The sequence below is a fragment of the Protomyctophum bolini genome (assembly GCF_963924005.1).
Source record: "Protomyctophum bolini genome assembly, chromosome: 18".
Taxonomy (NCBI): domain Eukaryota; kingdom Metazoa; phylum Chordata; class Actinopteri; order Myctophiformes; family Myctophidae; genus Protomyctophum; species Protomyctophum bolini.
In genome coordinates this window covers 35,588,615-35,601,481 of record NC_137879.1, presented here as the reverse complement: position 1 = coordinate 35,601,481, position 12,867 = coordinate 35,588,615, and the positions used below count along the sequence as shown (strand labels likewise).

General features: G+C 44.6%; 1 protein-coding gene across 3 annotated transcripts in view; it reads right to left on the bottom strand.

Annotated features, from left to right (window-relative positions):
• The window catches only part of prkg1 (protein kinase cGMP-dependent 1), a gene marked incomplete at its 5' end in the record, with an annotated part of 198,903 nt that extends 187,114 nt beyond the window's left edge, over positions 1-11,789 (bottom strand). The window contains 2 exons of one of the 3 annotated variants that reach the window (XM_080788789.1): positions 11,386-11,495; positions 11,580-11,789. In XM_080788789.1, coding sequence (XP_080644915.1) covers positions 11,386-11,495; positions 11,580-11,789 — 320 coding nt within the window. Of the gene's footprint in view, positions 1-11,385 lie in introns of all 3 variants that reach the window. The other 2 variants (XM_080788788.1, XM_080788787.1) reach the window with 2 other exon arrangements.
• Positions 11,790-12,867: the final 1,078 nt, after the last annotated feature.

Here is a 12,867-nt window from a genome sequence, read left to right as displayed (position 1 = left end):
CGACCAGTTGTATACCACAAACCTTGTATGGGGATCCCTGGCAAGGATTTTCAGATGGAGGTATAGTTGTATAGATTTCAAACAAATCTTTTTTTAGATATTTGAAAAATATAAATGTCTTATTTCAACAACACAGATCTTGAATAGGGGTCACTGGAACAAAATGTTTTCCGATGGTATAGTCTGCAGCCAAATACAAAAATGTTTGAGCACCACTCAGGTGTAAACGACATCAGACAGCAAGCCTAACTAAATAAGCGACTAAACAAGGGGCGAAAAAAAAGCAACCAGCAACTGCAATATTTACAAGTGCACTCAACAGAAATACAAACACTTAACAGTGACAGGCCAATGTGTGCTGTGACCCAGCAGCAGGATGAAATACACCGGAGATAATAATACAAAGCGCTGCAGCTCACCAAATAAACATTTCTCTTTAAACTCTGAAAATGTTAAGACAGCACAGATATGGCAGCCTGTACAACATTACGAGACAAATTCCACAAATTGCTACAATGGCACCGTTTGTTGCGGAAACCTTCCTGCAAACTGACCAATGCCTTCAAAAAGCAGTGAGGTGTTTATTACAATACACCATACTGTATATCATGCAGTTAACACAACATCCAATCAACACCAACACTTGTTGAGGGGCCTCGATCTATAGAGCGTCGCAGTCCCTCCCCCTTTCAGAACAACGAGTGGCCCAGGAAATAAATCCCAATGCATTTTTCCCATATAGGCATTTCTTAAAGTATTTATTTAAAGACGGTTACGCCGCGGACAAAGCCAACTCGGATTGTGACAAATCATGACAATGAACACAATGTTTTGGGGCCGATCAAATAATTTATAAGAACAATGATTTGATCGGCCCCAAAATATTGTGTTCACTGTCATGATTTGTCACGATCCGAGTTGGCTTTGTCTGCGGCATTAACCGTCTTTAAATAAATACTTTAAGAAATGCCTATGGGGGAAAATGAACGGCGATTTCTTTTCCGGGTCTCTCGAGGAGGCAGGGACTGCACAGCACACCTCCAAAGGCACTTTCACTTCAGGGGCCCCCTCAGAAGCCCTGCAGTGTCCCCCCACAGCTCCCTCGTGTCCTGGCTGCAACCCACAACCCGAGGCAACCCAGCCGGACAGCACCTCCAGAGATATGCACTCATAAGAGCGCCTTTTCTTTTGGTCGTTTTATATCTTGATATCTGGCTATCAAGACTCTTTGACTAAAAGCTTTGTCCGTCAGGTGAAATTCCTGGCCTGGTATAGTCCTATAAAAACGGTACTTTAAAAACCCATTTTGACCTGGGAACGGTTTTTAATAAATGTCTTCTAAATCCTGACGGTGTTCTATGTCAGTCGTTCTTCGATTAAAAAAAAAAATCACACACGTGTGAACTGAGTGGTGCAATTCCCCCCCCTCCTCTCTCTCTCTCTCATTAGAGACACAGCACTACCCCTCTCTCTGTTTCTGCCGCCCCCTACTGGTATAAATAAGTAACATACTCGTGCTCATAGACACACACAGGTACACAGGTACATGGACATTGCTGGTTGTAGGAGTGGTTGCACCACTCAAAAATAGCAGACCTACAAGCTCGTATAGCGCACCACTAGGTAGATCTGCTATTTTTCAATAGCTAAAGCATAACATTGCTTATACACCAAAAGGGGTTCCCGCCCAACATGGGTTAAGTATCCTTTTGAGCCATGTTGTCAAAAGTGAATGGAATGATTCAAGTAAGTTAACCGTCTTCAATATCATTAACTTCCAGAGTTTATTTTTTGAGCATTTCTTGCTATAATCCCACAGAATATGTTGTTATATGACTATGTAAGCACGCAGGTTATACGGTTAGCAGGACGTCATATATATTAGTGGTGCACGATATTGATTTTTTGAAACCGATACGATAACCGATAATTTACCGCTCCTCAAGACCGATACCGATACGATAACCGATAATAAAAATATATAGACATGAATAAAAAATACATACTAGTGAGTAACGGTACATGTAACACAGCTTTGACCTAAGCAATTACAGTATAGTAGGCTATATCAGTGGTTCCCAAAGTGGGGTTCGGGGACCCCCGGCCCCAGGGGTACCTGAGGGAGTTCCAGGGGGTCCCCAGCTAAATGATATAGTTAGGAACCAAATGGACCCTTATGGGTCTGTAACTCTGAGTGTACAAATGGAACATTTCCAGTTGTATACTCTCAGAGTAAAAATAACATTGATTTTACAATATAAATTGGGATTCCCAGAGCAAATTGTGATTGGCCAGATGACGTATGATGATAAGAGTGCCCCTCACTTCACACAGGTGTGAATTTTTTTAAATGAATAAAAACAACAATATAATGTCTGTGAATGTCTGTGTGTGTCCGGTCAGTTGGCCTCAAAACTTTTCCATGTCAAGGAGCAAGGACCCCAAATTGTTAGCCCACAGACACCCATTTGAAAATATATGCCAGGGCTCTAGCAGTGATTCTCATCATTTTTATTTCAAGGACACCCAGTTTGACATGCATTAGGCTACTGACCCCCCATTTAATGCCATTTACATAAGGGACCTCAATTTATAATTTTTTATTTATATCGTAAAATCAATGTCAACTCTGAGAGGGTACAAATGGAACCAAATGGACCTGTAAGGGTCAATTTCGTTCCATTTGTAAACTCTGACTCCCCGGATCCCACTTTGAGAACCACTATTGTCTGTGTGTGTGCGTGTGTAAACACAAATACAACACTATCCAAGTTCCAGTGATAGACGTTGTTGTTAGCATATAAGTCATTAGCATGGTCTGTAGCATCATGTAGCCAAACAGCTACTACTTCTACATTTCTCAACCAAAACGGTCGCGTCGCGTTTCACAATGCTACACAACTGGAGCAAATTAATAAACTACAACCGGTAACGAGTGACACGCATTCAACAGCGCGATGAATGATCGAGCACCAATACGCGCTCGTCAGCTGCTGAGCTGAGCTGCTGAGACAGTCACCGTTCATATGAATGCGAGTCAGTGAGTGAAATGAGAGAGGGGAGATAGAGAGGAGAAGCAGGCGGGGCTATTAGCCTGCTATGGAACTACACACTGCAACAGACAGAGTGGAGAAGCGTCTCTCTCTCGCTCGTCTCAGCCGTTCCTCCGGAGAGATTGGCGACTCGGGGAGCGTTTGGGCGCACCACAGAAATGATTGGTAGTCCCATAGTTGCTACCAACTATATTTTTTATGTCCCACAGATAAAATTTCAGGCGCATTTGCGTCCAAAATGATCGCAATTTCGAGCCCATATAAAGTATATTATCGGCGCTATACGTTATCGAATTTATCGGGATGACGTCATAATTGCTAATATCGGGTCGCAATTTATCGGGACGATAATTATCGTGCATCCCTAATATATATTATATATATATTCATATTCACAATCAAGCAAACTGATCTGGAGTAGGATTACAAACGTTGGCAGCTCTAAAGCAACAGATCTGTTTCGCATTAGATCCGTAATGAAAACAGAAATAACATGTTACTGTGCATCCATCAGCACACCAACATCTGTGCTGTCACACAGTCACTGTTAATACGCTATATTGCTTAATATGCTGACATGAGGGTGAGATGTTTCGCTTCCACACGTTACATCCTGGAGCCGAGTGAGCAGTCTATATCCGTCTGTTAGCTTCACTCAATTTAATATCCAACGTGTGCCATCATTCACAGCTACATGTCACCTCTTCCCTCCAAAGTATAGAACTGACAGCTTTACATCTCTCTGGATTTGACGAGACAGCATGAAAGCTGAGAGGGATACAGACACCATGGAGGCTGAGAGACAGACAGTAGGACAGCTGAGAGGGAGACAGTGTGGGAGACAGACAGAACAGCTGAGAGGGAGACAGTGTGGGAGAGAGACAGACAGTAGGACAGCTGAGAGGGAGACAGCGTAGGAGAGACAGACGGTAGGACAGCTGAGAGGGAGACAGTGTGGGAGAGACAGACAGTAGGACAGCTGAGAGGGAGACAGTGTAGGAGAGACAGACAGTAGGACAGCTGAGAGGGAGAAAGTGTGGGAGAGACAGACAGTAGGACAGCTGAGAGGGGGACAGTGTAGGAGAGACAGACAGTAGGACAGCTGAGAGGGAGACAGTGTAGGAGAGACAGACAGTAGGACAGCTGAGAGGGAGAAAGTGTGGGAGAGACAGACAGTAGGACAGCTGAGAGGGAGACAGTGTGGGAGAGAGACAGACAGTAGGACAGCTGAGAGGGAGACAGTGTGTTGTGTAGGAGAGACAGAGAGCATAGGAGACAGTAAGAAAGCTGAGAGAGACTGCTATTTACAGTTTGTCGAATGTCATTTAGTCCACCCAAAACATACTTTTTGTAAGCTAGGATCATATCGAGTGGAAAACCTAGCTTGTTTTGTTATTTGGTCTAAAAAGAAGAATCCGAGATATTAGCATTCTAATATATAGTCTGTCCCCATAGACAGCATTAGAGCAGCGGATTTTCCTTATTTATTTTTCTTTTTTTTAACTGGAGTGTCATGAGCAGCCACATACAGGACACAATTGATCACCGTAATCAATCAATCAAAAGGCGATTTTGTCGCTAAACAAGACAATAATAATAAATATAATGACAATGTTAATATTCCAAGGTTCCAAGGTATATATTTTTGTCCGTCATCACCAAGCCAAGCAGGCTATTAGAATAGTATTCAAAAACAAAAACTAGATCACACCTGAGATCAAACATTGCATCAGACAAAAAAAACGAAACAAGCCTTGAACGAACGTGCAAACTGGAAGTGCAAGAGCAACACCGTCTACTTGTCATGCAGAGATGCCTTTTCAACTAAGAAGTTAGAACTCAACCAAGATCGTGTTGACCATTCAAAAGCAAGCGGCCTGTTTCAACAAAACCTTGCCTGCAGGAAAATAATGATGTAAGCCAGTATAGCATTGGCCTCAATATGGATGAAATCATTTGAACACATTGGGGAATCAGAGCCAGGTTGGGCCCCTACCGTTAAATCCATTATTCATTGTGGCATCACAACACAATCAAAACAGACTTTGGACAACCACAAAACAAATACATAATTGGCGATGAGGTTACCACCACTTTATCTCCAGGAGATCATATTTAAGAAGACCACCTAGGCTATGATCCCATGCACATCATTTTATAATCAGTTTTGATGAGTAAACCTTTGTGGAGATCTTCTCAGTTCTCATTGTATGCTAGTTACTGCCATTCAGGATGGAAAATGAAATCCATTTGGATTTGGGGATAAGTACTTTCATAAGGGTATGAATTACTTGATATAATGTTCAGTTCACTAGTCTACACTCTATACTCTACAACTGCCTTCATTTCATCTGATTGTCTGTCTGGCAGGCACTTAACAAGCGATCGTTAACCGTGTCAGTTAGAGAGAGGGGCAGAGAAGAGTGGCTTTGCTCAACTTGATTTATACTTATATTCTCCACTCTGATGAAGGTACATGTTCGATATATCATGCAGCCTTACTTATTAGCCTATATTTTGGCTATTACTTTTTTTTTTAATTATTATTATGAAATATCGGAGACTGTAGGCAACAGCCCAAGGCTGCTGCCTACAGAGGCTACTGTACAGTATGTAGTTAAAACACATTCCCTCCCGTTAATACAGGCGGTAACGTGAGGCTATAGTGCCAGAGAAATGCCAGAGACATAAGCAAAGAAGAAGAGCCCTAATCCAGCCGACCCGAAAGTGATCTGCCCTCCTTTGTCGCACCAGGCTCGTTCACGGCCATGTTCCGCCGCTCGGACTATCATTACGCATAGCGCGACCTCGAATTAATGTTTTATCAAGCTATAATGAACATGCTTTAGATCTTGTGCGTGTGTGTGTGAACAATGACATTGTGGATATTCCATGACTAGTACCTACACACCATGGGAGCAACCGGAGGCTAACGATGGATGGTAAAAACGATAAATAAAATACAACTTATTCTGGATTAAATGACATTAAACAAACCCAAAAATGTATCGTGTTGGCAAAGGAGGTTGCGAGCACGAATCCCGAGAAAACCGTGCAGGGTCTGGCATAGATTCGGTTAAAGCTCAAGCGCCACAGGCCCATGCTCAGAGTCATCATTATGAAGCAAGCAGCTGAGGAGTATAGCCCTATATATACTGAATCAAATGTCAGGATGTGCCCTGATAACGATTTCATGCTGGCTTCTGTAGTTATTCGTGTGAAGAGGATAGGACAGTCGTTGCCACCTGAGCTCAGAAATTGCATTCCTGCTCTTTGGTATTGAATGTAATAGAACTTGTCCGTTTTACAAAAAGTAATAAATGTAGGTCATGTCGCAAATGTCGCCTTTAATTTACTCTGGACAATAAGGTGAAAAGCTATATCTAAACAGTTGCAGATTGAACCATTATTTTACGTGGTTTATGTACCTTAGTATAGTTCTACTTGCCAGACTGTTGCCTCTCGACAATTTTCAAATGGATCCGTCATATACAGTCTGGAGCAATGGAAGCTCTATCATGAGTAAGCAATGAAGCAGAAGTGGAGCCTCCTCCACACTTCCGTCTTGTCCTAATACATACTAAGTATATAACTATAGCTTGCTGCTTAGCAGAAATAAAACAATCACACCCGTGTGAAGTGAGTGGTGCAACGGCCCGGTTCCGGCGTGCGGCCCCCGCGTCCGGAACGGTTGAAAAATTACAGAGTTACTGTGTCGGGGTCCCTCTACTGTACCCTATACTGTACTGTACTGTACTGTACTGTACTGTACTGTCAGTGTACTGTACTGGTACACCCGAAATCATCATATATACAGTCAATATGTGCGTGTGTGTGTGTTTGTGTTAGGTTGCGCACAGGTGGTGAAAAACCACCATGCTGTTTTCGTGCTCAGACCCAGCCACCCACCCACCCAGCCAGCCAGCCAGCTACCCAGTACCCACACACATACTGTAACTCCGTAAGGGAGTGGTTGTACACAACTCAATAAAATTAAATGTTTGTTTCAAATATGTTGACGGAAATGGCAGCTTCCTTACTCGGATTTCGGGAGGTGCCGTTCCAGACTCTGTATAGCATTCGAAGATTGTGGACTACTTGAATATATCATGAATATAGCCTATAGCGGACCAGTACATGAATCCCGCGAGTGTTTCAGTAGCACGAGCGATCATCAATAATACAACATGTACTGACAGCAGCACACTCAAACATGGATGTATGCCTGAGGGTGACTAGACTGGAGACTAGAATAAAGATACTCTGGGAATTGTCAGTTGTGTCACTGTGATGTGGAAACGTTTCAGACAATGTAGGGCTGCACAGGTATATATATTTTTTGAGTGGTGCAACCACTCGAAGGAACAGCAATGTCCGTGTTCACCTATGTGTTGTTCACCTATGTGTCCGTGTGACGTTAATGAGCACCAGTAGGGGCGCTGTTGTGCCAGAAAGAGAGAGAGAGAGTGCTGCACTGTTGCCTGCTAATGAGAGAGAGAGAGAGAGAGAGAGAGAGAGAGAGAGAGAGAGGGAGAGGGGGGGGGGTGTTGCACCACTCAGTTCACACGGGTGTGATTTTTTACAATACATTTGAATGCATTTTCCCTTCAAAGTTGATGATTACTCGACGATTATTTGACACACAGCAGTCCTGGTGACAGCTGCTCTGACATAACGACATTCACTCTCACCCTCTTGAGACTTCTACAGCGGTAGCCTGGAAACCAGACAAGTCTGCCAGGGGAACAAGAATCCCTGAAAGCCCCCGACTACAGCAGTAGCCTGGGGCTGGGGTCCACCTATGCTTTCTATGGCATAGGCAGCTCCTATGTGAGAATCTAGACACACCTGCGCGACATGAGACTAATTAATTAGAGCGACAGAGAGAGAGAGAGAGAGTGTGCGCGTGTGTGTCAATTTAACAAAGGTGCAGATGATCAGAATTCAGCAGAGAGTGATCGACGTTTGCCCTACTCTATAGATAGATAGATAGATTTATTTATTTCCTGGGCCTTTCTTTATATACCGAATTGAAGTGGACTCGGTTGGACTTTTTTTCCCCTCCCTGGAAATCGTCTGGGTTTCCAAGGCTACTAATAGCGGTGGTTCTTGGGGTGGTTCCAGGGGGTCTCCACTCTCCAGCATGAGTAATAAGTCAATGGCATCACAATACTTTTTACCACTTTAACTCATGGGTACAGGCTTTAGTTTAAAAAAATCCCTGAAGTCGAAACGTTTCTTAATAAATATACAGCATCGTGGTTACGAGTGTGTGGCCTTTTTTTCTTATTTTTACTTGTTTACTGCCTTAGGCCTGCAGCACCTCAACAACACTGGTGTGCTCCCTTTCCCGTTTTGTCTACAGGCTTTAGTTTAGACATAATATTGGTCCGACTGTCTGTCATAATAGACTGACAACCTACAGTACCTCAAACCCTAACCGCAAGCACGGGAGCCGTGCATGTCCGACCGCATGTCCGACCGTTCAACACCATTGTTTCTGCATGTCTGTCCGTTAGTGTGTCTAAGCTGCGTGTGCATCCCCAGCCATACTTTATGCGTTGGCTTATTCGCTCCCACTTTATACTGTACATGTATGATCTAGCCAGAGATACACAGAAAGACCCAGAAAGCGAGTGTGAGACAGCAGTGTTGATTTTGACAGCCAAAAACGTTGAGAACCCCTGCTCTATAACACGTCATCCCTGCATTTGAATGATCGGATATTGCGTTCAGATTATGCTTTTCTTCGTGAATATAATCCTCATTAGGCTCCCCCCCCCTCCTTTTTTATCTCAAAACACCAAACATTTCCAAATGGGAGTCCACGGCCAAATAAATATCAATATGGGGGTCCTTGACAAAAAAACTAAACAAAAAAACAACAATTGTTGTACTGTTCAAAACTCCAGCATCCAGCTCCCAACATTTACATCAACACTGACATGCAAAGGCAACAGAATAACCCATGACATAACCCTAGATTAGACATGTGACTGGATGGTGTTAAACACAGGTGAGAAATGCAAAAATAAACATGTTTGGCATGTATGTTTGCACCTTATAGGTGTTTATACAGTGAGTGAAATGAGACGATGAAGGCATCGTTGTTTCCAGAGCTCATTTACATTCCAATTGATAAAATGTCACGCTGGGCAGTTTGCATGATAAAAAACGACGTTAAACCCATTTATTTTGGCCCGGTCCGGCCTAGCGGCCCGGGCACCTATAGGCTGGTAAAACAGCGTGTTGTGGGTTCGAGTCCCGATCCAGACGACCTTTGCTGCATGTCTTTCCCCCCCGCCCATAATCTCTCTCCCCCCGATTCCCATCAATCTACTGTATATTTTTCAATTAAGGCTAAATCTAAAAACTAAACTAAAACATTTATATACAGTATACATTATATGGATTTCTCCCTCACGTGCATGGTAAATCTTCCTCCACGTCACATGTCTCCGTCTTGTTGCAATAAGATTGAAACAAAGACAAATAGATGTTTGACTATAATTTCCAGTTTCATGTGGAGATTATTCCAAATCCAACTTCCAATTACACAGCACAATGAGCACAAATCCTCGGAAGACGAGCCGGAGCAATGAGTCTCGCTTCTCGCAGGTGCTCTCTGAGCGCTATACTCCCAAGTAAGTCCCATCAGCTCCGTTCTCCAGAGAAGTGAATTAATTTGATCTAGCATGAAAGCGTGTTTCTCAGCACCAGTGACACCGATGCGCCAGTTTGATTATGAAACCAGCCATTTTGATCAGCGGCCGATCGTTCAGTGCATCTTTAAATGGAACCATTTATGAACCCTCACAGGTCTGTAACTGAGAGTGTTGGACCCTCTCTGATACAAATGGACTCTTACAAGTCTGTAACTGTGAGAGTGTATACGGACTCTTACAACTGTGAGAGTGTACAAATGGACTCTTACGGTCTGTAACTCTGATAGTGTACAAATGGACTCTTACAGGTCTGTAACTCTAAGAGTGTACAAATGGGACTCTTACAGGTCTGTAACTCTGAGAGTGTATACAAAGCGAGCAAATACGAGCAAAAAGGAACGTGGGCTGCGGGGCAGGTCAGGAATTCCCTTCATAATCATCATAAGTTTGCGCATCCCGGCGCCAATTCGCTATTTCAGGAAAAGATTGCCTTGCACAATGCACATGTTACCCAATAGTAAGATACAACGATGTGGCCAATATACACATTGATGCATTTTCTATTCTCCCATTCTGTATACACACTATACTATTCATCAACGGCAAATGGTTCCAGTGATCCAGCTGTGTGACAAATTGTATTGTTCCACTTTTGCTTTGGCAATGAATTTAATTGATACACGTAAATAAGTGATCGCGGAATGTGCCGTCGCTTTGAAACGACAGCGTATAGTATACGTTCCGATCCTATATGAGGCAAAAAAAAAACACTCCACCACTCTGTCCTCGCATCGAATCCTCTCCTCCTCGCTCATGGGGGTGCAGGGGCTAAGGGGAGAGTGGAGGACGCGAGGAGAGTGAGCGAGTGTGAAAGTTGCGGTATCGGAATTGGGCTTTGCTCTATGTGGCTCTGGCTGTCACTCAACCCGACGACTACTGGCCAATATTGGGCAGCGACGCATGCAGCATGCCTTCAGCGCTTCCCTATATGGCACTTCCGCTTCACTTCCTGCCTTCCGCTTGACCTGCAGCGGCCAATGAGGCATCAATATATTTTTTTTATATCTATATGCCACAAGAGCACCGCGGGAGATACTCTAATAAGAGCCAAGCCAACCAATTATATCGAGCCAACATATCGAGCCAACAAAACGCCTGTCCGCTCTCTAGTTTATATACAATTATATACTGTACGGTGAAGACACAGCAGCTTACCATCGGAATGGCATTAGAGAACATACAGCCATGGTTGTTATACATTGTATGGTTATTTCATCACAGCATGCAGTTAAGTATAGGCTATTGTGTAATTGCAACAGCCACCAATGTTGTGAAAGTTTAAAACGGGACCGCCCAAATATATGCTAAGCTTTTTCTGTGATTCTGACAATAATCACTCTTTGAGACGCACACATTAGAGTTGGGTCAAACAAAGAATCACGTGATGATACTATATATTCACTGATACTATGTGTAGTCAGAAGAATCAAAGTTGAACTTTTTCTCTCTCTCACACACACACACACACACACACACACACACACACTAATAATGACATTGACAGTGACAGTTTGTAAGCCTATTTGCCCAGCTTATAAAAAACACATACACACACACACGTTAATATAGGCCTATACAGGTGTTGCTCATGATGTACGTCCACCTACTGGGGGCTCTTGGGGTAGAAGGGCAGGGTGACATGGCTGAGCGCGATGACGTCGAAGGCGGTGGGCTCGCCGGAGATGGCCTGCCGCTTGGTCCGGCACTGCAGCTGGTCCTGCTGCTGCTGCAGCTGCTGGGGGGGCTGAGGCTGGAGCAGGGGCTGAGGCTGGAGGAGGAGGTGCTGCGGCTGGAGCAGGACGCTCTGCTGGTGCACCTGCTGCTGCTGGGTCTGGGCGGCCGTGGCGGGTCTGATGACGGAGCGGTACTTGTCCAGCTCGTTCTGCAGCCTCTGGATCAGCTCGTCCTTCTGGTCCAGCTCCAGCTCCAGCTCGTCGATGAGCGCGTCGCGCTGCCGCAGCTCCTCGATCTTCTCCTGCAGCGCGTACTGCAGGTCCCGCAACGTGCCCATGTTTTTATTGCTTTCCTTTCCTCCTCCCCCCCCCCCCCCCCCAAAGTAATAAGCAAAATTCCTTGGGGTTTTCAAAGGAAATAATTAACCTATTTGAAAGTTGGGAGAAAGCATGGCGTTCAAAACGAGCGCACGGCACAGGGCAGTGTTGTTGTTGTTGTTCTGAGAAGTTCGTGCAGAGACGTCAAGACATGCACCGATACTGACTGCAGCAAAAATGAAGAACAAAGATATAAAGACAACACACTGATATATCCGCTCCGCTGGAATAATATGCCTTTGTTCGTGTGTGTGTAGTCCAATGTCTCCACGGCGTTCGTTCAGTTCCACACAGAGAAAGATACAAATGAATCCCCCTTTCCTTATTTCCGCTCCGCTCCGAGTCTTCAACAGGTGTGTTGATGAGAGCAGCTCGCGCATGAGACCAGAGCCCGGCCGGCGCGAGGAGAGGAGACGCAATTCATACAAGCGATGTCAAGCGTGCATACATGCACGCCGCACGCGCCTGGGAAACTTCCACCATGTCTTTGTTTGAAGTCAACGCAGTTGTCTGTTGCTTAGTTGTTGTTCGTTCAATATAGGAAATTCCCCATATCTCTCTCTCTCTCTCTCTTTATTAGTTTCTTCCATTTTTCGTATAGGCTGCCGCTGCCTACTCTCCACACTATACACACTCCACCCCCCGCCCCCCTCTCTCTCTCTCTCTCTCTCTCTCTCCTGTAGTCTGTAGGCTACTATACACCGTGCGGTGCGTGCGATGTACACGTATACGCACAGATGAGATGTGTATCCATTTATTTATCCAAGCGTTTAATGTGAGTCTAACCGACTAGCTGTGACCGTGACGTGTTGTGTGGCCAATCTGGTTCACCTGCGTGCGCGTGTGTGTGCGTGCGCGCGTGTGCGCGTGCGTGTGTGGCGTGCGTTGGAATGCACCTGCCTGATGGAACTGAACAGTGGAATGAAACGGTAATAGCCTGTAATGATATATCCCTCACATCACACAGAGGAGAGGAGAGGAGAGGAGAGGAGAGGAGAGGAGAAGAGAGGAGAAGAGAGGAGAGCAGAGGAGAGCAGA